This window comes from Melopsittacus undulatus, chromosome 6 (genome assembly GCF_012275295.1).
Source record: "Melopsittacus undulatus isolate bMelUnd1 chromosome 6, bMelUnd1.mat.Z, whole genome shotgun sequence".
Lineage (NCBI taxonomy): Eukaryota > Metazoa > Chordata > Aves > Psittaciformes > Psittaculidae > Melopsittacus > Melopsittacus undulatus.
Genome location: NC_047532.1, coordinates 19,785,686 through 19,812,678, shown reverse-complemented (window position 1 = coordinate 19,812,678; position 26,993 = coordinate 19,785,686). Strand labels below are relative to the sequence as shown.

Genomic DNA, 26,993 nt, shown 5'->3' with positions numbered 1-26,993 from the left:
CTGTTGCGTGTGTCTTAGGCATCGTGTACAGCATAACCACTTATGGTGGCTCATGTGGGTAACTATGTGCAATAGATATTTTTATGGTGGTTACACACACACCCCCTGAAGCAAATAGTAGTGTGTGTATGTGTGGGCTTTCTGAAGTTTATTATATGTACATGCCTCCTTTGCCATATAAAATTGCAATTATAATTTGGAGTTACTATCTTAATTTTAGACTGAACCTTGTTTATTAGTGGGTTATTAAATCTGCATGTTATTATGTTTGGTTGTGCCTTTCATTCATCTGCACTGGATGATACCCTTTAACCTGGAGGGCCAGAGCTGATTCCAGTAGTGTGTGAAGTTGTCTATTGATTTTCTTGAATGAGAACAGTGGTGCGTCTCCGACCAGTGGGTTGTAACACATGTGGCCACCCTGCTGCTGGAGTATCCCAGAGAGAGGAGTGCAGAAGCCTAACCAATTGTGTTTTCTTTTCTTTTCTGTTTCCTTGCAGTGTTCGGAAGGCGATGATGCTCCAGTAGTTTTCCCCGCTCCATTCCCAGGCATCGCTTTGCTTTCCTTCCAGGGAAGATTGTTCTGCTTGTGATCCTGCTGACGAAAGAGACTCCGATGGACTTACACCGGGCAGCGTTCAAGATGGAGAACTCACCCTATCTCCCCAACCCACTGGCCTCCCCGGCGCTGATGGTTCTCGCCTCCACTGCTGAAGCCAGCCGTGATGCTTCCATTCCCTGCCAGCAGCCGAGGCCTTTTGGGGTCCCCGTGTCAGCAGATAAGGACGTGCACATTCCCTTTACCAATGGCTCATATACTTTTGCCTCCATGTATCACCGGCAAGGTGGGGTGCCGGGAGCGTTTGCAAACCGTGACTTTCCTCCATCCTTGCTTCACCTCCACCCCCAGTTCGCACCCCCCAACCTGGACTGCACCCCGATCAGTATGTTGAACCACAGCGGCGTTGGGGCTTTCCGCCCCTTTGCATCTACTGAGGACCGGGAGAGCTATCAGTCAGCTTTTACACCGGCCAAGCGCCTGAAGAACTGCCATGACACTGACTCACCCCATCTGCGCTTCTCCGACACTGATGGGAAGGAGTATGAGTTTGGCACGCAGCTCCCCTCCAGCTCCCCCGGCTCCCTCAAAGTTGATGATACGGGGAAGAAGATCTTTGCTGTTTCTGGCCTCATTTCTGACAGGGAGACCTCATCCAGTCCCGAAGACCGAAGTGACAGATGTAAGTACCTCCATTGACTTGTTGGTTCTTCTTTAGTTGTACCTCGTTGAGATACTCAACAGGTGATTGCCCCGCAGTGCTGTGGTTCTTGCTGAAGGCAGAGGAAAACAATCCTTTCCTGCCTGCCAACCTCAGCCACACAGTGTTGCCTTGTCTCTTCTAAATGGACATTGATAGATTCAAGGTGAGGTGCTCTTGAAGGAAACTCGTCTTCCAGCACACAGCTGGAGAGGCAATGTTGACCATGCAGAAAGCTGTCCAAGCCACAAGTGTGAGGCTATAGGTGATGGTACATACATGTGTGTAAAAAGGGATGCAGCTGGAGTATGTAGCCAGAAACTTTCCCAGAGCTTGCAGCAAATGTGTACCCCCTGCTTCCTCAGGTATTTCTTTCTGACCTTTTCTTCATGCACACCGTTCTTTACAGCAAATGCATCACCTTCAGGATTTGTGCCTCAGGTTAGGATAAAAGTACCTTTTCCTCTGGTTATTGTAAGAATATTTCTGACCACCAAGCTCCCTCTTCGAGACATAAACCTGCAGTCATCCTTACAATTCAATAAGCTGTTGCACCATGTACTTTCTCAGAGTGTTTCCCCCTTTGGTGCCTGTTGAAAGGTGATGTGCCTTTTCGCATGGTGGTTGAACTGAAGGAAACCAGTCTGCATGTTCACGACTGTAACTCCCCATCACCTTGTCCCCTGTGGTGTTGCCTATGCAGGGGGGCAGAGCTGTCCTTCAGGAAGGACAGGCTTCCAGATTTGCTGTGCTGGGAGGTGACCCATGGTGGGGAGTGGTCTGGGGGCCGTGGAGCGCGAAGAAGAGCACTAACTTATGATTAGAGTTTTCCTGTAAACCCAGACATGTAGACCAAGAAGCAAGTGGTTTGCTTCTCACATGGGCTCCTTTGTTCTGTTGAGTTTTCTACCTAGAAAACAATTTCATTATTATTGTTATTATTATTACTATTTTTCCCCAGCAAAATCCTGCTGCACCGTTCCTTCCTTTCCCTTTCAGATGTGATTTTTCTTCTCCCCTTTATGATGCCGAGGAGAGTAATAGAGACATTGTGGCTCTCTCTCCCCTGTCGGCGCTGCTTCCTCAGGCTGTCTCCTTGAATTAGGCACTGTGCTAACTTACCGGCGCTAAAAGGCATCTGCCTAAACCCAGCGTACCTTTTCAATAAAAGTCATCATAAAATCAACCTGCCTTGTAAATCCATCGCTCTTTGGTTTTGAAATATGCTGTGTGTCTTTTATGTCAGCGTTTGTGAGGGTAAGATGATTCCCACTGAAGGCAGAAGCTGTGTATTCCTTGCACGATGAATGCGACCTCTTATCCTTTCCCCCCTCTCCTTTTGATCCACCCCTGACTGTGCTACTTTTTGTGCCATAAGCTTCTTTCATTGTTCAGCATCTCCTCTCCCTTCTTTTGGGTCCGCAGGGGACTAGGTTGTAGGTGGGAGCATGTATGGATGGGTGTGTGTATAAACTGGCAATATAATTATCCTGAGGGGAGGCAGGTGAGACAGCAAGGCTTAGAGACATCTTTGTCGATGCTCTTTCCCTTATCAATATAACCTGGCTGTGGAAATGAAGCTTGCTCGAAAGAATACTCTGGGAGATAGCAGTGGAGGAGTGGGTCCACTAGCTAAATTAATTTAGAGCGCATCAGCTGCTATGGATCTTGCTAGCAAAATCCTGTCAGATACCCCATTTAAAGAAGTAAATCTGATAAATGAATTAGACCACATGGAGCGCAGCTGGGGATGGACAGACGCATCCACATCCACATTCACCGCTGTGCCTTTCCTTTGCCAACAGTATGTGCTGAACATGGGTCCTCTTCTTGGGAGCAGACAGGGCTCTGCACAGGAGCATGCAAGAGGCAGCACGGTGACACTGGTTCCCTATGCCACCACCAGCCCTATGGCAGGGCACTTGATGGGGAAAGGAAGCAGAATAAAACTTTGCAGGCAGCGTGGGGAAACTTGGGCAGAAGTGGGAGGTGATTTGTTTTATTGTTTTCTTACCCGTATGGTTAAATTTCTTTGAGATGCTTTGCTGCACGGTAGGAGCTGGGCAAATGCAACGTCCCCGATATTTCATCCACATTAAAATTCTTCTGTAACTACCAGGACAGTGTACACTGAATATGTCTGTTGGCTCTGTATCATATTCCCATCACATACAGACACTGCACCATGGAAACTTCGCTCCATTAACAAGGCGAGTTTATTTGGTGTGTGCATACGCACGTATGGGTGTGTTTGCTGGAGGCCGGGAAAGTGAGCAGCAGGGCGTTTTAGAGGGATCCTAATGATCTTTGATGTTGACCATCAGAAAAGGAAAACTTCCGAATGAGGAATCTGAGAGATCACAGTTTGCAGATGTAATCGTGATCCTGTTTTGCATTGACGTTTGCTCGTGTGTTTTGGAGTTGATCCATGTAAATGCACACTTCGGGGGGAGAAGGGTTGTTGTTCCTCTGAGAAGTTTGGTGGATCCCTGGTATAATTTTTATATATAACCCTTTGTAAAATGCATTTACTTGGGCTCCTGATGCAGAATTTGTTGCAGGTAGGTGGCTGTAGCTTCCAGGCAAAAATGTAATAAGGTTTTTCTACAACTGAGAGCAAAAATGGTGAAATTGTCTTAGATCAGCAACACCTTTGCATGTCTGGCTCAGATTTGTAGGGCTCCATCGTTCAGCTGTATTTTTCACATTCTTGAAAGGGTTTGTGTGACACGGAAGGTGAATTACTGTGATTGCTCTGCGTATTCTGTACCACTGCGCAAGAACCTGTTGTGAATAGCTCATTAAAACATTTGTTTTACCCCATAGCTTAAAGGGTTATTTTCTAGATGTGCCTTTTTCTTAAAAAAAAAAAAGGAATTCAATGCACTGAGTTTTAATTTTCCTGAAAAATATAATTACACTTGAGATACTTTGAAGGAAAAGAAGAATCCAAAGTCAGGCATTTTCGTTTCAGGGGAGGTTTGGAAGGTGCTGTATTTAGTACTCTGCATCGTGGGAGCAAAGTCTCAGCCTGTTTTCCCATGAAGGGAGAGTAGCATTTCTGGGGTTCAGATGGGTGGGGTGATGTTTCTTGTCACTCAGCAAATTGGGCTGAGATGTCTGCATTGGGGTGAGTTGTCCCTTGCTCTAAAGTGCAGACAGTCAGGACATCCAGCGCGGTGGAGTGTACAGGGACCATGTAGAAAAGTGGAGCCTTTCCAGGAAGAAGCAGCAGACATGCCATGTACTGGATGGGCCCATTCCTTCAGGTGTTTACAGAGATAAATAATGCCATTTGTTAGACTTCAGGGCTTCTTGTAAAGCATGTGTTAGAGACATCGGGAGACATATTTTATGGGTTTCCTTTAATAAGCATGCAATATTGATATTCCTAGGAGTGGAAATAAATGGCATGTTCCTTTCTGCAAAAGAGACCTATACCCCTGTTTTAAAATCAGAGAAAATATTAAAGATCCCTGGGTTTATTCTTTGCTTCTAATAAAATCTGTCCCTGTCTAATAAAATACTGTACCCAGTCACCACAGCATCATTTTCCCACAAAGTGACAGGCAGAGGTCCATGCCAAAGCTGGTATCTCTTGGTGAAGAGCTGAATCTTGTCCAGTGGACACCTTTGCTCTTCCTGCAAGGCTGCCCATGCCCCCAAACCCCCTGTGCCAACAGAAGATGGTTTCCCATTGCTGTGTGCTGCTTGGTCTTCATCATGTGTTGTCTGTGACTTCTTGGGGAGCACAGCCTGACATGTGAAGGTGACTCTCTACATCCTGGTTGCTGGTTCAGTTTCCATGCTCTGGGCAGAGCCTGACTCTTCTAGCCTCAGTTCCCCTGCTACCCTTGGTGGCTCTTGCCCTGCTCCTGGTGTGTCCTGGGGATGAGCAACTGAGTTGGGGAGCAGGCTGGGATCCCTGCTCATCCCTTAGGACTGGTGCATAACTGGCTCTATTAACATTACTTTGGTTATTAGTTTTGATAATCATATTTAACCTTGGTTATCTGGACACAGGCAGTTTGTGCTGCAATGGGTTTTCTCTCTGCAAGAGAGCTCTTTGTTCCACTGTAGGGCTTTAAAAAACACCTCTAGGACAGAGTTAGTTTTCCTTTTGAAATAACTGCTTCATTATTGATTGAATGTAAATCACACTTCAGGTGATGAACATCAGGGCTATGATGACCACAGCTTGAAAGCCTGAGTAGCATAGCACTTTGGAAATCAGGCTGAGAACTGTCTGTACAGTCATGCACCACTCAGATAAGTGTGTTTGTTGGGTTTTGTGTTTATGGGCTGGAACTTGTGTAGAGAGCTGTGTCTGTCTGTAGGTCTGTGTGCTGGGAGGGGAAAAGGTTTTTTTCCTTATATTTTGTGTCAGAACAATGGGTTGGAGGGGGAATGCACACATGCACAAATCCATATGTGCACACATCCATCGCTCTATGCCTCTTCCCACTGGGATACATCACTTCCAAGCCTGGTAAAATCGGGGTGTAAAGCAAAGTGATGCTTTGTTACTAGTAATAATCAGCTGTGACCATGGGAAATTGCAAGCTTAACACTGTTTGTGAAATAATTAAATAAATCAAGTGGAATGTTTGCTTTCCATCGTGCAGTGCCCTGCGTGATGTAGGAGGAGAGAAGGAGCAACAGTGGATTTTCAAAAGGGGTGGGCAGGCAGATGGACAATAATAGAGATGAAGGCCATGCATCCATCCCTGTTGCACCACTGAAACCATGCCATCCTCATGGAGCTAGGTGAGCTGCCTGGAGGGAGGTCCTGGAGCAGGCAGCAGTCACCTCCTTTTCCTGCTTTTCTGGCAACAACCTTCCCGCTCCCCCTGCAAACTGTTGCCGAGACTCCTTTCCATGCGGTTCGGCTTAATTGTCTTGTCGGGATAAAGAAATGTTTGAACAGTTAAAGTGGGCAAGGGCTGGATGGGAGCAGCCCCTGCCGGCTGCGGGGCCATCTGGCCTGCCTTGGATCTGCCGGTCTCCAGTTTATATTTCTCTTTCTGTTATTTGGGGCTATCTGGCACACTCGGAATACCTAATCACCATGGTGAGAGGAGGGACGGGGCTTCCTCCCCCCACTGCCAGCCCCTCTGGCCTCCCCTTCCCATCAATTGTCATGCAGAGCCGGGCCGGGCGGCTGTTCTGCTCGCAGCCCTCATTTGCTCTCCTCACCCGGCTCTCTCTCGGCAGAAGGATGGCTTTTAATTGATCATTTGAGGGGGAGGAATGGGGTTGTTTTCTCCTCCAAAATGTTTCCCTGCGCAGCCGCTGCCATCCGGCCAGCTTTCGTGTCGTCTCAGCCATGTCAGCGATGCCTTGTGCCCATTCTCTTCCTTTTTGGTCTCCCTGGGAGTTGATGTCAAGGCTCGTAACCACCATCCTTGGAGCTCTGAGAAACACCAAAATGCCATATTTATCCATCTCCTGCTGGAGAGATGGCCATGAGTGCAGTACATACGTATCGCTCCTCATTTGCCCGGGGTGTCTGAATGCTGGCACCAGGGTATTTATTATACAATTGCAGCACAAACTCCCCACCTCACTCGGTATTTCCCATCAAAACCACGGCCCCCAAACCACCAGGCAAACCTGGCTTTTCGAGAAGGAATTAATCACATTAAATCTTCAGCCCCATCGATCACACTCCACTGCTGTCACAAAATTGCAGCAGAAGAAGTGAAGGCAGACTCGGTGGCTGCTGTGCTGGGTTGAGGATCGGGAATCCTGACCTTGGGCATGGCTTGGAGTCACAGTTTCCCGATCCCTAACTGGGGAATAGCAATACCTCCCTCACGGCGGCGTGTGCCGCTTAGATATCTTCTGACAGAAGACACTAGGCAAGGGCAAAGTATTAGTATTATTAATATAGTACAGTTAGTAGAATATTATGAACTATTATAAATCATTACTGCTAAACTACAGTTATTAAAGGAAATGACCAAAGTGCACTTTGTGAGCCAGGATCTCTGACAGTTAAAACATTGTTTTATTATTTTACTTGCTAGCTTGCAAAATTCAAGAGTTAGCAACAGTTTCCTGGTTGATCAGTGGCAATTGTGTAAGGAGTTGGGATAAGCAGGGGGAAATGGACACACGTTACAGAAGGGAGAGAATAAGCATTAGTGAGATCCTGTGATTTATTTTCCTCTTTCTTTGATAATCTGAAGGTCTCAAAGGAAAGAGACATACTGAGACATGGGCCTAATCCTGCTCTGTAGGAGTGAAAGTGTTCAAAGCAAGAAGGTCTCGGAGTTTCTGGAATTTCCCTATGGAAAAAAATGAAAGTGAAGGTGTTTGTGAATTGTTGCTGGTTGTTATTTGTTTGGTGTCATTTAGACAAGTCCCATTAAATGCTAGCAGCAGATTAATTTTTCCCCTCTTTGTTTGCCTTCCAAGGAGCAGAAAACAGGCATAATTATATTTTACGTGAGAGTGTAAGATTTCCTCTCATCTCTGTTTTCTGGCTAATATCCGCAGCTGTAAAATAAATTCCATTTGTGCATACATGGTGTTAGACTGTGGTAAATAACTGTCATCCAAAATCTGTCTAACCTTAATCTGCATCAGGAGCACTATAGAGAACTGCACCCATTTGTATAATATTAAGCTTTATTTTTATTATGGATTTCTAATGCAAATTCATAGTGGGGGCAAAGTTGTTTTCTTTTAATACCATATTCCAAGCAAAGCAGCCATTGAAGGCAAATTGTGACAATTTTTATCCCGCAGTTCATGTCACTGGTGGTCTTTGATCACGTCAGTTTGCTTGATAGCCTATGAATTTTTCATCTGTTCTTCAGGATGGAGTAGCAGATTTGGGGACTTCTGAGGACATTTTTCAGCTACGCAAAGCAATTGAAATTCTTCGGCAATAATGGATTTCTATTTGGGAAATTTAATGTGGGATTGGATTCCTATTCAGCATCCTCTGGAAAAGGGCACGTGTAGTATCTGTAAATGTACCTCTGTAATCTGCATGTGTCCTCCCCTTTTATGTAACCTCACTGTTTGCCTCTTTGGCTCTGCTGGCCTGAGCAATCCTTGTGTATATAAACTTGCAGGTTACAGGCGTTCAGGGCAATTTCATCACCTTGGATGCAGTTTTCTCTATGTTTTAATGCTGAAGTATTTCCTGCTGCTCCTAGGGGTTGGCCAGGTTGGCAGTTTTCCTCTGGGACCTAGTCAGTGAAGGCTGAAGAAGTACTGTGGGGTTTGGTACTACGTGTGTCAGTCCTCTTTGTCTCATCATTTTGAAACACGGATGGTGCCTGTGATAAGCTGGGTGCTCGTTAGCCATCACTTTCTCTTCTCCTTCAACCATTTACTGGTGTCTTGAATTTCAGCAGTACCCTGAACAACAGAAGAGGGAGAAAAGCAATGTTGGGTAGGAGTGAGGCAAAGAGTTTACTGTCCTAAATGCAGGTAACATGAGAGGGAGTTCTGGTGGCAGTGAAACTGCTCGTTGAGTTCAGGTGTGGACACTTCCATCGTATTTTTCCTCACTTGGGACATTGTTTTTAATGGGTATTGTTTTAAAACCTTCCTTTTTTGATAACTTGAGGCTGAGACCTGCTTTCTGAATTGCAGAGCGAGAATGTGCTTTGCACCTTCTTGTGTGAATACCAGGCTGTTCTGTGAATACAGTGGGGAAAGTGTCTCCGGATACCCCTAAAAGAAAGAGTTGGAAACTGAGTCATCGCTTTCCCCCAGCAGCACCAAATCTTAGTAACTGGCTCTTGACACAATAACAACAAGTTTTCAATTTGGGAAGACCCAAGAGCCTTTCACGCATGAGCTTTCTGCTGGTACAATCCTGCAGCTTTGCCTGCGCTTTGCAAACCTGTGATGCTGCAGATCCAAGCAGGGTGAGGGCTGCAGGACATATCCAGCTGCAGATGCTGGGCTCGCTGGCACAGCTGGATTCCCAAGTGTGGGCTCCTTCTTTGGCAGGAAGGTGGAGTGCTTTGTGGTTCTTGGATGAAAACTAAACCAGAAAGCACTGGAGTGCCAGTCAGCGGGTGAGCAGTGTGCTGCAGGGGTAGGAGCTCCCCATAACAGCTTCACCAAATGCAATAGGATCTGAAAACAGAACAGAAAGTAAAACTCTAGGGACTGCCCTGATGGAACCATTTCTCCCTATTGCAATTTTTGGTACTTTGATTCAAAGTAAGATCTTTCTAATTGAAAAGAACTCAACCTTTTGATCTGATTTTGGTATTGTTTCTCTTCACTTTAGGAAATAACTTGCAAAGTCATTTAGTATACGAAGTTGTCCGTCCTGTAACATCCCTCACTGTAAGGAGGAATAGGGTAATAATCCCTCATTGCAGATAACATGGTTTGGTATTTGCACCAGCCTGGGAAAAAACCTGCTACCAGACGACAGCTTTCCCTTCTCCTTCAACTTTGCTTCTAATGCTGAATATTCCTTTTGGACTTTTCTGCCCCAGTTCTGTTTGGGGCAATACTCCACAAAATTCCCTACTGGACACCCCTGCCTGAGCCCCATATGGTGCAGAAGACGATGCCAGGGTGTCTGTGAGTGAGCAGGGAGGAGGGCTTGCAGGACGAATGGCATCCTGGGTGAGTGAAAGCCTTATCACGGTGGCCTGGCCATGCCACTGCAGAGCTGCAGAGCCACTCCGCACCCAGGCCAACCTTTGGCCCATGCAGGATAGAGGGAACCCTGTCTCTTTGTTTCTATTTGCGACGCAGAGGATCCTGTGAAGTCCTGGTGGCTGTGAATGGGTGGAAAGTGATATATTGGATGCTGTGTATCAGTGTAGATCACAGGGATCCAGGCCAAACACTGCAGCACTGTCAAGAGGGCTACAGAAGCTTGTTTCCTTCTCTTGTTTATTCTCCTCCTTGCAAACCAGTCTCATTTCCCATTACCAGTACTATAGGTTGGAGGTAAACCTCCAGCAAAGTCCTTAGTCAGGGTGATGGCTTTTCCCTCCTGAGGACTTGTCTTCAGCCTCCACAAAGAGGCAGTTTGACCACTGGCCTTTTCTTTCACAGGGAGATGAAGGAGCAATCAGTGACCTGGGTAACCCTACATGGAGCAAAAGCAGAAGAACTTAATGGTCACAATCAAAAAGGTGCCAGCCTGAGTGGATTCATACATCACGAGGTGCCCCTTAGACACAAGGGGAGAACGAGCAGCTACACTCTTACAACCCTGCTTCCTTGCCTTCAGTTTTGCACTTTGCTCAGTGCACAGCCCTGTACAGGACTGTTGGAGTTGCTCCTGCAGTCTCTGCTCCTGGGGACTGGTTGCCACTGTCTGTGCTGCTCCTTCCCTTGTGCATGTTTGGGTTCATGGACAGAAGTCTTGCCCTGAAAGAGCTGTTCTAGCTACAGAAGATGCACAGTGATCAGCAGCCTGCCTTTGCTCAAGATTTGGGACTAACAGCTTCAGGGGAAGCTGTGTTGAAGGTGCCTGGAGATTCAGTAGTGGGGAAGCAGGGCGTCTGCAGACCAGACATTTAATGTCAGCAAGAGGTCTTTGAAACTGTGTGAAGTAGAAAAGCACTACAAGTTATTTCTGTCTTTATTTGGCCAATGTGTTGTGTCCAGTCCCATGTTTGGTCCAGGACTGAAATAAGTATGATGATATTTGGATCAGGGCTGGCATATACTGGAAAAAATCTCTGTCTCCATTAGCCAGAAATAATGTTCCCACCATCTCATTATTTTCCCCTCTTAAAATGAGAGCAACACGTTAACTGTGGAAACAGGGGAGGATTGTGTTAGAGCAAGACAGAGCTGGGCAGAGAGAACTTTAATTGGCCTTGCTTGCGTGCAACTGAGATGTTGTGGGTGTTGTAGCCTGGGAAAGCTGTGTATGGTGTGGTCAGGATCAGGACCCAGGTTTATGGCATATCTTAAGGAACAAAGGGCGTTAAACTAAGATAAATAACATTCCACTTGTGGACATCTCTTCAGGAGCACTGTAAGGACCTGAGACTCTCCTTGAGTATGTGCATCTCCCTCTGGGCGCCCACCCTGAGGAGCAGACACAGCCTAGTGAAAGCTGGGGAAGGTTATGATGTCAACGAGAAACATCTGGGTCTGTGTTCTCCCAGATGTTGCCAGTGGTGTCTGGGTTGTTAGCTGCACCTGGGCAAAGAAGGAAAGGAAATCCCCGGGTGGTGTGATGGATTTTGCAGAGCCTGGGAGGAGAAGGCAGTTAGACACCACTTGCTGATAGTCCCTCTGCTATGTACTCAGGTGGCTTGCTGGTGCTTGGGTGATCCAGGACCCATGTTTTGTTGTTGCTAAGGAAATGTGTCATTGACTTGTCACATACCGATTATTTCACTTCTGTTGCACATTTCTAGCTCGACCTGTGTGGGGGTATTGAAGATGAAGGGCACATTTATTGGCAGAGCGGAGCGTGCCTTCTCCTCACAGCCAGGCAGAGCAGGAAGAGGGAAGGGCTGCCTGGGCAAAGCCCTAAGCGTAGGTTGTGCTTGTTCTGTGGACTCTATTGACCTTGGAGAAGCAGAGTCATTTCTCATTGCCTGTCTTTAAAGCAGGGGTTACAATATTCTTGAAGCACAGCTGCATGCTGAAGATGGCTGTGTTCATGTTTCAGAGGTGCTCAGTCCTAAGGCAGTGGTTATAAACTTGGTACCCAGATGGTTGCACTGGGATTGAAAAGGCTGCAATGGGGAAAGAGATGGAGGCTTGTTTCATGAACATCATCACTGGGATTTGCTTCTGAAGAAATGATTGCCAGATATGCTTTTTTGGATGAAACTTGGATGAGCAGTGGAGAGCAGTGGCTAGGACCAGGAGAGAAAGAGCCGGGGGTGAAAAATTTGGAGTAAGGTAGATAAAAGTGAGAGATAAAAGGAATAATGCAGGGAAGGATGAGTAATCGACATTCCTGGAGTCCAAGCACAGGCTCTGGCTTCCTTCCTGAGCAGTAAAATAAAATTAAAAAAAAAAGCCTTTAGAACAACAAAACTCTGGACGCGCTGGTTTCCTTCCTGACAGGCCCAGCCTGGTGCTGTTTCGATGAGTCCTCATTGGCAACCAGGGCTGATCTAAAGGCCAAAGGCAGAAACACTGGGGGGAAGGGAGAGGGATTTAACTCTTGGAGCTCTGCTGGAAAACCAGAGCTTTGTGTGGGTTCCTTTTGCCATCGCTGGAGCATGAAGAGTGTTCATTGCAGCTCAGAGGTATGGGAGGTGATTGGTGCATCTACCAAGGCGTTTGGTCATAGTCAGATGTGGTAAAACAGAAGGGAGGTTCTTTTAATCCTGGTGGGTAGAGTTTATTGGCATGGTACAGCACGAAACAACAGCACCAGTGAGCGATGTGAAAATGGACTGGCAACTCTTAGCAGGAAGCCCTGACATGCTGCTGTTGCCATCTCAGGGATGCTCATTACACTCGTAGCATCCAGTTTATAGTAAAGTGCTATTCCACTGTCTTTCATTAGCATGCTCCCCAGCCGGGAAGGAGCTACTGGGTGCCTGAGAGCCTGTTGCACCCCGGAAGGCTCTGGGCAGCTTGTGAGGAGCCAGGAGCACAGGAGGGGAGGCTGTGTGCATGCTAGACAGGTTGAATGGCTTGGGCAAAGCTTGTTTTGCAACTAACTCTCTGAGGCTCACCGCTCTCCGCAGGGTTCCCCTCTCTGAAAGGTCGAAGCTACTTCTTAATTCTCAGCAGCTGACAAAATATTTATTTTCAGGTACTTAAAATATTATAATTTGAAGTGGAGTCCAGGGCCCTGGCTGGAGCTGAGCTTTTGTCCTCACAGCTTCAGTGAGATGCCTTTTTCCTCCTGCAACTTGCCAACAAATGCTTGGAAAATAATTGTGGGACAGTCATCCCTTTAGTGAGCAGATCAAGAAGATTTGAGACTTGCCAGAGACTTTCAAAGGACAGGCCAAAGGTTCAAGTTGTTGCCAGTTCTATTTGTCTTAGCCTTTATACTTACTTTTGTGTCATTAATTTCATCCAATGTCTGTGGGTAAAAGGCACCCAGCAGGCTGCTGCTTTTGCTGAGCTCTCTGGGTGTACTTGGACACCTCTCAGGAAATAAGCCCACCTTTTTGTCTAAGGAGAGAGATTAATCCCACCACAGCTGTAGCAGAAAGAGGCTTACCCACCGCAGGCTTGTGATAACCTGACATGGAGATGGCTGTGCTGGAGGAGCAGTACCCATGATCTGTTCATACCCTTTCTGCAGCCCTTTTTAAGTGGGTTTTGCAGGGAGGTGTGCATGTGAAAGATGCTCCATTAGTGGTACTGTACTCATAGCACTTATACAGACCTACAGAAATACAGTGCCACACCTGGGTTTTGTGGAAGTTACTGAAATGAGGGCTCAGCAAGCAGAGGTGAGCAGAAACCAGGCATCCCCGTGCCCCAGGTCCTGTTCCTGACTCTGGGTCCTCAGGAAAATGATATTTCTTTTGGGATGCTGGCAGGTTGTTCTGTTGATTTTGATAGACAGGACATCTCTGTTGAGCTCTTTGTAAGGGCTGCCCTTGATGGAGTAACAACTCTGTTGGCACCGTCCTCTGCCGGGGGCCATGCCGTAAGATAAGGAGGGAGAAGGCTGTTTTATCCGCAGAGCTTCCCGGCCCTTCTCCTGCGCTCTTGTGCCGCATCCCATCACTGCCTGCATCCTGACAGCTGCTTTCCTACCCCTTCTGCCCCAGTGCAGCCGGCCAAGCACGTTAATTTTTCGGCAGAAGTGTTGTAATAATCAGGCAGCTCGTCGGAGGGTTTAGCAGTACTTAACCAGATGTGAAAAGGCTCGTCCCATGGTCCCTGCTCTCTCGCTGGGCTCCAGCCAGCTGCCTTTTCCCGCCTGCTCAGGCTGTAGATCTCCCTGCTCCTCTTGCCTCTTCTTATGTTAAACACTCATTTGTAAAGGAGAAGGAGGGAGGGTGGAAATCCTGAGGCTGTTTGGGAGAAGAGCAGCAAAGAATTAGAGCAGACACCTGCAGTGCTCAGGCTTGAGACCTCCACCATTAACTCTTCCCAGGGCAGCATCCTTTGGGCTTGTGGCCCTGGCAGGGCTGTGTGGCTGGATGCAAGGGCTGGAGGGGTTGGTGGTGCTACCTGGGGCTCTTGGTGGCTCCTTGTTGTGCATCATATCTGTCAAGATATAGATACATAATAAAATATATATGTAAATAAAAATGAAATATCCATCTCCCCTGCCTCAGTTTCCCTCCCTGTGGGGTTGATGCTGTTTCCCTGTCCACTGCACTCTATAAGCATTTGTGCACAAAGCAGTATTATTATCACTAGCATGGTTATAAAAAGAGGTTGTAGTAAACTGTATTGTATGCCTAATCCATATTAATGGGAAAAAAATGTCGGAGACAGGATATTGGCCTGTATGACCCTTGGACTGAGTCATTCTGTCAATTCTTACACTTCTATGGTAGAGTTTTATAAATACACATTGGTACAGTATCTTATCCTTAAAAGATTCCATCCACAACCTATAGCTTTATAGTTAAAGGGAGAAAAGACAGAAAAAGGGAGCAGACAAGATATAAAAATGATAGTGTATTATGCTAGAACTTATTGAAAATCCCAATGCATCTTTTTTTGTGTGTAAATGGTAAATTCTTTCCTGTGTTCTGAATTTGTTTCTTAATGTGGGTCACGTACCGGAATAGCAGCATGGACTCAGTTGCAAATACGGTATGTGTTTTATTGTGAGTATTATACTGCATAGCAGAGTGAGGGTGTTGAATATTGCAGTCAGTTATATACAGCTGTAAATGGGAGCTACCTGCTGTTCTGCATACAGCAAGCTGCATATTTATTAGTAAATACCAGTCTAGGTGAAATAAAAATAAACCAGGAAGTTGTATTAAATACTTCAAGGTTTAAAACAGGTTTGCACCAAGCCCCTGGGATCCACTGCAGGGAATGGTCCTGCATTTTCCAGCATTAAGTCTTTTCCTTCTGATTTTTCTAGTTCTGTAAATTTGAAAGCCTCTGCCGAACTCCCCTGCTCATTTCTTTGTGGAATAATTCGTAAGTGTTTCAAAGCACGGTAAAGATTGGGTTTGGGGCTGGAGGAATCGCAGGTCAGCTCCTTCCCGTGTGTGTAGCTGCAGATGGACATACTGGAGTAGCTCTGATGGGTGATGTACTGAGGACCTTTGGTTGTGTGCATGTGTGAGGGCACAGCATCCCACAAGTGCGTGCACATAGCACAGAGCCACGTGTGGTCGATGTCTTCAGCAGGAAGGCCGGGTTAAAAGTGGAAATCAAACCCGTGTTTTCTGGGGTACCTGCAGGCTTTCTGGCTGACAGACCCTTCTCCGGAGATAAAGGCATCAGGGCAGAGCACGGGCTCCAAAATGAGCAATGCCTTCTGAAATACCCGAATGTTTAACCTAGAGGGAGCTCTCTTACATGAAGAATGAGACTATTGGCACAGCCTGCCTGAACAGCATTTAGTGTGCGTATCTTAGCAAACTTCTGCCTCCCTCACCCTTGGTTTGTGCTCCTGGGTACCACATTTCCCTTCGCTGATGTATGGAGGTTTGGGGAAGTCCTGTGGGTAGCTTCTGCACTCCCAGCTCTGCAGGGGCCAGAGACTGCTTCTTGTAGAAGTTTATAGAGTTGCTTCTGGCAATAATAGCATTTCTTCTTTTTTTCCTCCTCCCAGTAGTGCCATCACACCTTGCAGATAAGTCATGGCTGTTGGGGTGCCAGGCAACTGATCCCTGCTCTGCTGGGAAGAGGAAGGGCTCCTTAGTGAGGAACAGTCTTGCCAGCTGCTGAGGGTGCTGTCAGCAGGCTGCTTCACTAAGGAGATATTCAAGTGATGGTTGGGGGTGGCTCAGTTGCTCCCTTTGGGTCTCTGCTTTTAAAGGGTCCATGCTCCCTCATCCTCCTTGGGGTGGGTCCAGCTGCCTGAGTACACAGCCATGATGTTTTGGGGTTTGATGAACCAAGGTATTTCCTTTTCTGGAAGCTGGAGATGTTGGATGCAACACAGACGGATGATGTGAAGGTTCTTCCCAGTGCACAGGCAGATCCAGCTCCAACCTGGTGTGAGTCCTGCAGGTCCTGCTCCTGGTGGCTGCAGGAGCCCACAGCCAGGTCCCAGGGCAACACTGCAATGCATTAGTGAGAGGCATGAATGAGCTGACAGGGAGCTTGTAGCCTTGTGTACCCACCAGAGCAAGGCAGAGGGGATGTGGCTCTTCAGTGACTGTAGTTCTGCACCTCCAGGCCACCCACTGATTTAACAGAGTGAAAGAGAAACTTGCCGAGGCACTGGGGCAGAGGTCTTAGAGAGCCAGCAGTGCCTGAAATGTCATTTAAGAACAGGACTGAATGAATGGTGCTGTTCTTTCCTGGTCCAGAAAGCACCTATCTGAGCCCAAAGGAACAACTTCATGGTGCAAGGGTCAAGCTGAAGGTATCAAGATTGGTGGTGCTGCTTTATTCCTCCATCATATCCTCAGGCATCCCAGGTCCCTGTGGTGGCTGCCTTTGCCTAGGCAAATGGCACTGTCTTTGCTGGGCAGCCTCCCTGGCACTGGCACTGTGCTAGTCTGGGGTGAAAAAAGAACTACCCCAAGAAGCAGAAAGGGGAGTGCAGAGCTAAAATCCAATCTGCAAGACAGAGCAATTTTTCCCGGTCACATCCCAACCTCTTCTTTGTGGCTTCCTATTCTGCTTGCTGGAATCTGTCTTTCTCTCTGTTTTCCTTCGCCATCTAAGAGGCTTAACAGTCCAGAGGATGGAGTGAGCTCCTCTCTCTCTTGCGGCCCCTGCCTTAAGGAGTTTATTACACCTTGGGTGCTTTTGCTCAGTTCTGTATGGCCTGTTCCCTCCTCTTTAGCCTGAGAGGAAGAGGATGGTTTGTATTTGAGTTTGTGTTGATGGTTTGTACTGAGACTGTTATTTTCCCTTGAGAACTGCATGGCTGCAGGCCAAACCCATACCCATACTTCCTGCAGAAGTCTCATCAGGCAGGCTGGTGGTTTATATTTTGCTGGTAACTCCTGAAGGATAGCACCTAGTGTTATCTTCCCCTGAGTCTGCATGTTGAGGGGAAGCTGGAGAGCATCAGACTGGGGGAAGTTTCTGCTTGTCAAAGACCTTCAGCACAGGATAATTCTGTTCTTGTGGGTGATACACAAAAGCCAGATCCTTTTCCCCTCCAGGGGGGAAGGAGGCATATAAAGATGACCTTTCCCTGGTGTGATGCAGTCCAGCAGCTATTCCTAAAAGCCTCCAGGAGCAGAAACAAATTGAAGGTGCAGTTGCAGCCTAAAACACCAGCATCTAAACCATTGCTTAAGCCACCATATTAGAAAAGAAAGATATTCAAGGCCCACCTGGACAAGTTCCTGTGTGATGTACTCTAGGTTACCCTGCTCTTGCAGGGGGGTTGGACTGGATGATCTTTCAAGGTCCCTTCCAACCCTTGGGATTCTGGGATTCTGTATAAAGGTGTCAAGGGGATGGGTGAAGGAGGAGGGCAGAGGTCCTTATCCCTCTGGCGCACTGCTTGCTGAGATCTATGGTGTTGTCTGTTCTTCAGATCCCCACACAAGCACCCATGGGAACGCAGGACAGATGCCATGCAGTGGTGTCACTGGCAGCAGTGTCACTGGCAGTGGTGCCTCCCAGCCACTGCTCCTTGGACATATTCCTGCTCTCTAGACAAGGGCTGGCTGTTGCTTAATTAGTTTTTTTCCCATCTGTGCCCCTGTTGACCTACCCTGCCCTTCCCCAGCCCTGTGCACCTACCTGACAGCTTGAAAGGATGTGAGGGAAGCTTAGGTGCAGAAAGCAGAAAGGCCAGAGTTTCCGCAGGAGAAAGCAGAGCGATGCTGTCCGAGTCTCTCTGGAGAGTTCTTATAGTGGAGTTCACAGAGAGCTGAATGGAGCCTTTCAAATACCTTGACCCTGGTGTGCAGGGTTGGGGCGATCCTTCTGCAGCTCCACTGTCCCATGGTTGGGCTGCTTTAAAAGAGGGCTGCAGAGAGGCAAAGCCAGGAGGGAAATTAAGGACAGATGGAGAAGGGCAGAGCGTATTTTCCTGTAGGTGCTTTTCTTTCTGTTGTTTTGCTGTTGTTGCAGGAAAGAGTTTGGGGAAGGGAAGGGCATGAGTGAGAGTAAGGAGCTGAATGGGGAAGGTGGTTGGAGGGGGGAAAAAGAAGAACTAAAGCACCTTTTAAATCTAATTTTTAAAGGAAGGCTTTGCGCTAGGTTTTTATTTGCCTTCAGTTTGTAGCGTGGTCTGTGGCAAGGACAAGTGTGAGCAGTGGAAGCAGAAGCTGCTTTAATTCAAGCCCCTAATCTGGTTTGAGAAATGCCAGAGGAAAGTAGATGGGATTGGAATCAGCACTTTTCCTGAGGACTTCTTCTCTCTGTGTCTCAGACTACGACCATTCCTTCCTTCCCCCTTCTCGCTGTCCTTGCTTTGCTATCTAGGAAATCATACTTGAGTCTCCATCCTTCCCTTTTCCAAGTTGGCCCAAGGAGATTCTGGGTGGCAGCTAATTGCAACGATTATCTCCCCTGCACTTCTAATGGGGGTTACTGCGGGAAAGTGAGAGCAGCATGAGTAGGCACACTTGGCTTTGTGGTCGCAGCAAATGTCTCTGTATATTAAGAATGCCCACAGCTCACCCCATCCCATTCCTGTGTTTAACAGGAGGAAGCTGTGCGGTTGGGTACAACTCTCATGAAATTCAACTCCATGAGGGCCTGTCCAAGTGTGGTTAGAAAAAACAACCCATTACTCTAATGGTTAGCTGTAAAGAAGCCTCTTCACTCTAGGAAGCAAGGAGGGGGCTTAATGTGCTGTCCTTCAGGGCTGCTTCCCATATACTGGAGTGGCAGCCCTTGCAAACCCAGAAGCAGCAGCTATTAGGTGTCAATTCCTGCAGTGAGAGGTCTAGATGCCTGAACTGTGCATCTGAAAATTGCCTTGGTTTGATGCTTGTCCCATCGGTTGTGGTTGTTGACCAGCTATGAATGTCCCCATACGGCAGAAACACTCCTCCATCTCCTCTTCCTCTCTCCCCTGTGGTCCCAAGTCCAGCAGAAATGTGTGGTTTGCGGGCCTGGCTGCAGCAGCCTTTTCATTCTACACCCAAGTTTCTTGACAGTGAGTGTCCTGCAGGTCTCTGCTCTTTGCTCAGCACAAGCAGCCCTCTTTATGTGTGTGACCTTGGACAGAAAGTTAGCTTTAGTTTTTGAGCTCCAGGGAAGGTGGATGGCTCACCAAGAGCAAAGCAGATCCTGTGTCCTGTGTCCTTTGTAGGGATCTAGAGACAGCTTTAGGGAGTGCTGATTTCTCATCACTAATTCCCACCAGTTTGGAGTGAAACGCTTTGGATCCTGAAAAATTCCTGTGAATATGAAAGGGTTAAAAAACCTGGCACTTCTGATTTGTACCTCACATGATCTTCCCTTTCTCTTCACCTCCTCCGATTCATCAGTCAGAGGACAGCATTAGCCCAAGATGCTGCAGGTGTACAAACCCAGGCTGATTTATGTTAAACGAATTCGTGGTGTTCCATGTTGTCACCAGTGACTGTCTCAGTGTTCATGACATGGGGATGAGAAACAAACTGCTCTGCTGCCCCATGAGACACTGCCTTCATACCTAAAGATATTACCAGTGCAGAGAAAACCTGGGGCAGCAGCCTGTAGGGAAAATGGGAAAGACTTAAAACTCACAGCATGCAAAATGTGTCTCAGGACACTGGGGTTGGGTGCTGGAGTCTTGGAGATGATGGGGATGTCTGTAGGATATGGGAGCAGGGATGAGAGGCCTAGGATTGGGGATTGTTGTTACAGGCTAAGACTGCTTTCAGAAGCAATTTTGGACCTTTGGTAGCTGAAATGAAGTGTTAAGGGTCCTACACATTGGTCTTGTGTGTCCTTAATAAGACTACCCCCAGAGGAGGAGGCAGGTAGGGGATGATGGGCATGTCATGAACATGCTGAGAAAGGCAAGCAGGAGAAGAAAGGCTCTCTTCTCCCTCCAGGGCTAGTCAGACTTCAAGCAGCCCTAAGTGGGCATCAGCTCTTTTCTCCAGGGCAGGTGGGTGACGATCAGCTCACAGCTGTGCTCTGTCCCAGGCAGGATGGATGTGTTTTCACCTCTTACCTAGACTTTAAACTTAAAATGTCCTTGCTTGGTAAGTCAGCAGCAATGTAACTTTTGCTTGCAGACCTCAGGCTTGATTTAAACAAGGGCAGCGCTTTAAAAATAAATCCTCCTTCTCCTGCTTCCCATGGATACATCAGGTAGGGTGTGCTCAACGCTGGCTTAATGCTCAGGTTTAAAGAGATCTTTTTGTCCAAAGCCACCCTGCTATAGGAGCCTATAAGTAGCAATTAAAGCATAAAAAATATTTCCATCGAGTGACTCCTAAATAAATGCTTGTCACTGCTGATCAGAGTTGGTTTATTTCCATGTGTGTTTTCCTTCCCTCTTTTTTTTGTATAACTTACAGCCCTGTAAATGCTCAGCAGCTGTTAATATGATTCTGTCGATACGTTTACCATGGTGATTTGGCTATATTTGGCGAGCGTGTGAAGAAATCACTCACTGGTTAGAAGGAGGAAAGACAAGCTGTCGATATCAAGGGAGAAATGCTAATAACCCTGGTGACAAATCATTCCTGGGAATCTCAAAGGGTTAAAAGCACTTCCCGGAGAGAGGGGCCTTGGCGAGTGAAGGTGACTCATCGGAGCTGCAGACACCAGCTGTCATCTCCAGCTCCTCCTGTGCTTAATCACTTCACTTTTCTAAAGAAATATTTTGTTCTAATTCAAACAGACCCCGGCTTGTTTGATTTTTATGAATTATTTACTGGTGAGGAGGACCTCTTGAGGTATCCATCTTCACTCAGAGCCTGCTGCAGCACTTTAGAGCACACGGTCCCCTCCAGGATGAGCTTTTTGGTTCTTTAACATGCACTTAAAATACAGAATAAACCCTAGAAAGTCAGCTCCGGCACTTGGATCCATACTGGAGGGAACACCTGCAGACCTTGGCCTCACCTAGATACTCTTTGAAAGATGTCCCTGCTCAGAGAGGGGTGATGCTCCTGGCGATCCTGTTCCTCCAGTTTCCCTACATAGAGGTGGAGATGTGCCCCCATTCCTGATGTGCTCCTAGGTGTGTTCTCATAGCAAGCATGTTCTCACCGTTTTGCATGAAGGGGCTTGTGTGTGCCACTGACCCCTGCTCTGGGCACTGACACCCTCCAGCTCTGGGTGATGTTTCCATTACTTAATAAACCCATGACCAAATTCCACGTGGCTGTTCCTGACTCTTTTATAGCTCTTCCAGTGGCAAGAGGAGCCCGTGTGATATTTTGCAGTCCCAAAAGGTCTGATCCAGCAGCTGTGGAAGTAAATAAATGGAAAAATTTGCACTGACTGGACTGGGCATCAGATTAGTCCCTAAATGTTGGTTGATCTGCTTTAGGGTTATGACAGACAAATATTGCCCCAAGGTTACTGCTGCAGGAATAATCGATCTACCTGTCTTGGGTATGTCTAGGCTGCCTATCATCGCTGTAATATCTGAGTGACTGTTACCTCCCAGGAAGACCATGCCTGACCAAATAAGTTGCCTTTTCTTTGTGTGGTTTCTTTGTGTGGTCTGAGACCAGGGAGTGCAGTTTTCAGCGTGTTTAAGATCATTTCTATTTGGCACTTATCTGCTCCACAGGATATTACTACTTGACTGCAAAGTCCTTATTACCTACTTCTTATATTTAATTTAGAATTCTTTTTTTTTTAATTTGCTTTTTTACTAAATAACTAACATGATCTGTGAATAAAGGACTTGGTCCTCAACACAATTTAGACAGACAAAGTGTCTTGAATGTGATTTAGCTTGAGTGGCATAAGATGCAGGCTTATACAAGCTTCAAAATGACAGGAAAGATAATCCCATCAGGCAGTCTGTAAAACAGAACAAGCCTGGAGAGGGGTTTCCTTGTATACAATTACACTTAGAGACACAGGATGAGAAGGAAGGGGATCTGGGACATGCGGAGGCTGGAAGAGGCAGCTGGTTGTGTCCTAGATACTTATTTGCACTAAGGCCCCTCCATGCAAGCCACTGCAGCCCATGGAGGCTGGAAGGAGGATGGGCACAGCCTCTGTTCGGTCATCTCTGGTGCCCCAACAGCATACAAACACTTTGGGTATGGCCAAAGGGCTTAGCACCAATGCTGGCTGCAGGTGCCAGTGTATCCCTGACCTGCTGGGAATGCAATAGGAGCATGCTGCATTGAGCAGCCTTTTCCTCATCCCTTGGGTTATGTGCAATGGGGCATATTTTAGCTTCAGTTCATGGCTGCTCTTGTGTGAACCAGAAGCCTGCAGCCTGCAGCCTGCCCCTGAGCACAAGAGACAAAAGTGCCCAAAAGTCTCCTTTGTGCCCCATTTCTATTTGGAGAATGGGAACATCCCTGGCAAATGGGATGCATGAAAGCAATGCCTTTACTAAAGTCAACAATGTATTCGCTTTTGATTCCTCACTTTTTTTCCCTTATCCTTGCAGAAGACCCTTTAAACAACACTTTTGAGAGGGCACTTCTGACACACAAACCTCTTCTTCCTGCCTCCTTCCATCCTTCCTCCCTCCAGCTCACACAACCTTCTGGGTTCCCTCTCTGCTTCCCTCCCCACTTCCCTCCCCGTGAAAAGATCAGATATGTGGGGTAAGACATTTGTGCCACGTTCATTAGTGATGTGCAAGTTAGCAGAATTGAGGGTGACTTGGGGATTTTTGCCATTTACTATGAAATCTGCAATCCTGTTGTTTACAAAGCAGCGGCTGGTGGAAAGAACAAGATACAACCACTGAGGTTCACTTCTGAGCCAGTTTCTTGCCTTTTTTCCTGTTCGAGTTCCTGACTCCATGTTGATTTTCTTGAGATCGTGTTTATTTAATTCAGGATAATAATCTTCCAAATATACCCTAAAATTATATAGCCATATAAATCCTGCCATAACATATTCAGTAAAACTGTCAGGTGATCATTCTTAATGTAAAATGAGACCTTTTCATTTTCATCCAGTCAGTCAGCACTAAATTAACTCCTTGGAACAGGCTCAGAGTCATTCATTTGAGTAAATACCCTAGTTATTTATTGAACATACAGCATTGCTGGAAGTGAGTGGCTCCTGTCCTTATCCCAGCTCCAACACTGGTTGGCCAGGATGCTTGAAAACTTCAGTAACACCCACACAAACATTCATTTTGTTCTTAGTTTCAGTGCAGCCATGAAATGATTCCCAATGATGGGTTCAAGCCATGGCTAAGCTGCAAGCAGGACTTCTGATGTGCTTCTCCAGCAGCAGCCCAGGAGCAGGAATTGTCCCATGCTGGCTTGAGCCCTCAGGGACATAGACAGGAACCATGACTTGGCATGGGGCTGAGGATGCTCTGTCAGTGGGCTGAGCCCCTTGAAGGAGGACTCTGATCAGTTGGACTGGTTCTGTCTGCCTTGGCCACCTCACCTCAGAGCACCTCTTCTAAATGCTTCTTGTTCCCAACCTTTTTGATTCCTAACCAGGACGATTCCTATTCCTAACTATTCTATGGTTCTAGGACAGGTCATCCCCAGCTAAGAACTAGTCTGAGCACATCAGGATCTCTCTCTCATCCTCGAGGGATGGAAAGGTGCCAGCAGGTATGGGAGAGGTTTGCTGTGGGGTTCCCCATGTGTGGCTGTTTGGAAGAATCAGTCAGACTCATGTTGAAGTCCCATAAGGGCTGTCATTGAGATAAAGACCCTAAAGAGCTCCAGCTCATCCAATAGGGTGATTTTGTAGAGTGCCTGATCTGTTACAGCCTCTTCTCCATCCCCAGAGAGTATAGGGCCCCTCTTCTACTCCAGCCCTCCTCTGGCTGCCAGGCCAGTGGGGAGCATGAATGGTCAGCAGGCACCTCTCCCAGAGCCTGCCATGAAACAAAATGGAAATTAAAGCACTGCCTGCAGGGCATTCCCTGGAGGACTCAGATACTTTATCAGCGCACACTGTTTAGATGTCCAGTCCCATGATGGAGCAGGAGGGAGAGGTGAACTTCTTTCCCTGCATCCCTGAAAAGATGGTGGAAGTACTTCCACAGATGCCCTGACATCCAGGCCAAGGTCTGGGAAGAATAGACTCTGCCAGGGTCAGGGAAACACCTTCCTTCTCCTGAACCTGAAGACAGAGCCTTGCTTGCAGCCCTGTGTTCAGCCTGCCAAACACAGAAGCCAAATAAAAACAAACGAATCAATGAATCAAATCCTGACTCTCCGGAACCAGGCTGCAAGGAGACACACTCATCCTGCTCTTCAGAGAGATCAAATTCACTACACAGATCAAAGAAAGAAGAGGAAAAGCTCTTCAAAAGTCAGGAAACAAAATCGCCTTGGCCTTCCTTTAAAGAAGGAAAGTTACTGGACTGCAGCCTAAAAGGACCAGAGGAGAAAGCATCAAAGGGAAGCTCTTAGTCACGTGTGGCTCTGTGAAAGGTGAGGTCTGCCAGGTACTTCAAGTCCAGTCTGGACTGAGAAACTTCAGCTCTCAAAGAGCTGTCTCCTTTCCTGCCCACAGGAGCTCTGCATCCCCCATCCCCTAGGAATAAAGGAGATTAGAGTAAGGGAAAAAAGAAATGAAAAACTCACCAGGTTTATTCATAAATTCTTCATAGTCCTGCAGAAAATGGGGGGCTTTCTTAGTTCTTCTTGTTGATGCCCATTGCAACTATAGCCTACCTATGATGGTGATGGTGGTCAGATCGGTCTCTCCTTAGGAGGATGAAGAAGACATCCACCCTCATTTGAGGATGGTGAGTCAGGGGGGAATTGCAGGTTGAGAAGCAGGAAGATATGCCAGCTGCAGATAAGGCGAGAAGTTCAGAGCTTAAACTGAAGCCTTCTTTATTTTCTAGCATGAGGGTGACAGAGCAAGGCAATAGGTTCTCAAGGAAGTGGGAAACACTGACAGGTTTCAGGAGCAAATTAAGCAGAATTCTTTCAGGAATGTGTTAAATTTAGCTGTTTCTGCTTCTGGACAGAAAGAAGCCGATCACCCCTTGCTCACCCTTCCTACTTCTGCATGATTTTGTGATTCTCCAGGTACCTGGTTCCCACTGTTGTGCCGACACAAAGTGTGGAGCATTGGGTGCTCTCCTAGAAACGTACTCCAGTTTCTGTGGGAGCTCAATGTGGAGGTATGCTGTTGGGTGGGGAGATGCTTTAATAAATCAGAGGCACAGCAGATTAAAGCACAGGGTCAGAAGCTGGCAGCAAAAATGGCTCCGTGTAAGTTTATGAGCACATGGTCAAGTAAAGGGCGAAAGCAGTGCATCCTCTCCTCCCCCCCACCCCCCGAAGTAAAAGAAAGAAGATGCAAAGGGGAAAGTTGTGAACCAATTGTGCCAGGATTGGAAGCCGGGAGTGCAGTTAGAGAGATGGTCCTTATACCTTTCAAGTATAGGAGCTGCGGGATTATGATGAACCCAGCCATCTAAGGGGGTCACCCATCCAAAGGACTCACAAAATCTAAGCTGGGGTGTATGGCTGCCTGAGGAGGACTACTTGTTCATAGGATCCCAGGTTTCAGCTGAGAGGATGCCAGGACTTGGTACGGCGGATGCTGAAGCCTTTTATCTCTGTTTTCTTAGTCTGGCTGACCCAGGGTGATTTTGATGCCTAGCTGGGATTTTGTGTAGTTTGTTTTAGTTTAGTATATACTCATTGTTTAGTGTTTAAAGGTTACCTGGGTTACAGATTTTACTTTCGTATTGATTGACTGGTCTTTTCTGCCTTGTTGCTGGAGATGAGAAGGAATTGAGAAAAACATTCCCAATTCCCCCACCAAACCGGAGTACTCTTCCCTACAGATGGCTGGTGGTTTCCTTCCAGCATTTTCCATTACTACCATCTTGCTATGTGCAAACATGCACACAAGGTAAAAGCTTCTTTCAGTATTGCATGATATGCTTGAAGTTCACATTTCCACGCTGCTTTATATTTTACCAGTGCAATTTATGGGTTATATGCAGCAAGGTTTTAGAAAAGCCAGCAATAACCAATGTGATTGTTTTGAGCTAGGGGTGTGTGTGCGGAAGGCAGATCAGAGACAAGAGGAAGATGTTCTGCTTAAGGGTAGCCTAAGAATGTCCCTGCCAGCACTATGTCTGCTGCAGAGAGCAAAGCTGGGAGCAGATGTGTTAGTAGACAGACCATGTACATTCATCCACTGGAAGGTGCTGTGCTTTAGGGGACTTCTGTACAATGAAACTGTGACAATAGCAGTTGCAGATTTGGTCCTTTTCTACTCTTTGAATCAGTGAAGGTTTCCTTGCTACCCCAGGCACTTTCCAATAGCAGTGGGTGTCTTTGATCCTGCCAAGAAATATGCATTATCCCCAAAAAGCATAGCTGGGATGCTGCTGCCATATCTCCACTGGTCCCTTTGCTGTGTTTATTGATATCCACATTCCTCCATTTTAGTGTTTTAGCAATCACAGTGATAAACAGCACCATAACAATGCCCTGTGGGCATCTCAACCCCTGTGCTGTAAGGTGCTGCTTAGATACCTGTGCTGTAGAGTATCTCCAGATGGGAGCTGGTTTGAGGCTGCCCCCCAGCACACAATACCTCTGGAGGTCATGGTCCAAGGAAGCAGGTGGGCAGCAGGCACGAAGTTCTGCCTCTCATCTT

At 47.0% G+C, this 26,993-nt stretch overlaps 1 protein-coding gene across 3 annotated transcripts in view; it reads left to right on the top strand.

Annotated features, from left to right (window-relative positions):
• The first annotated feature begins 616 nt into the window (after positions 1 to 616).
• Positions 617 to 26,993, top strand: part of RNF220 (ring finger protein 220) — a 217,479-nt gene continuing 191,102 nt past the window's right edge. For all 3 annotated transcript variants that reach the window (XM_034064080.1, XM_034064079.1, XM_034064078.1), the window contains exon 1: positions 617 to 1,241. In XM_034064080.1, the coding sequence (XP_033919971.1) occupies positions 617 to 1,241 (625 nt within the window). The remainder of the gene's footprint in view (positions 1,242 to 26,993) is intronic.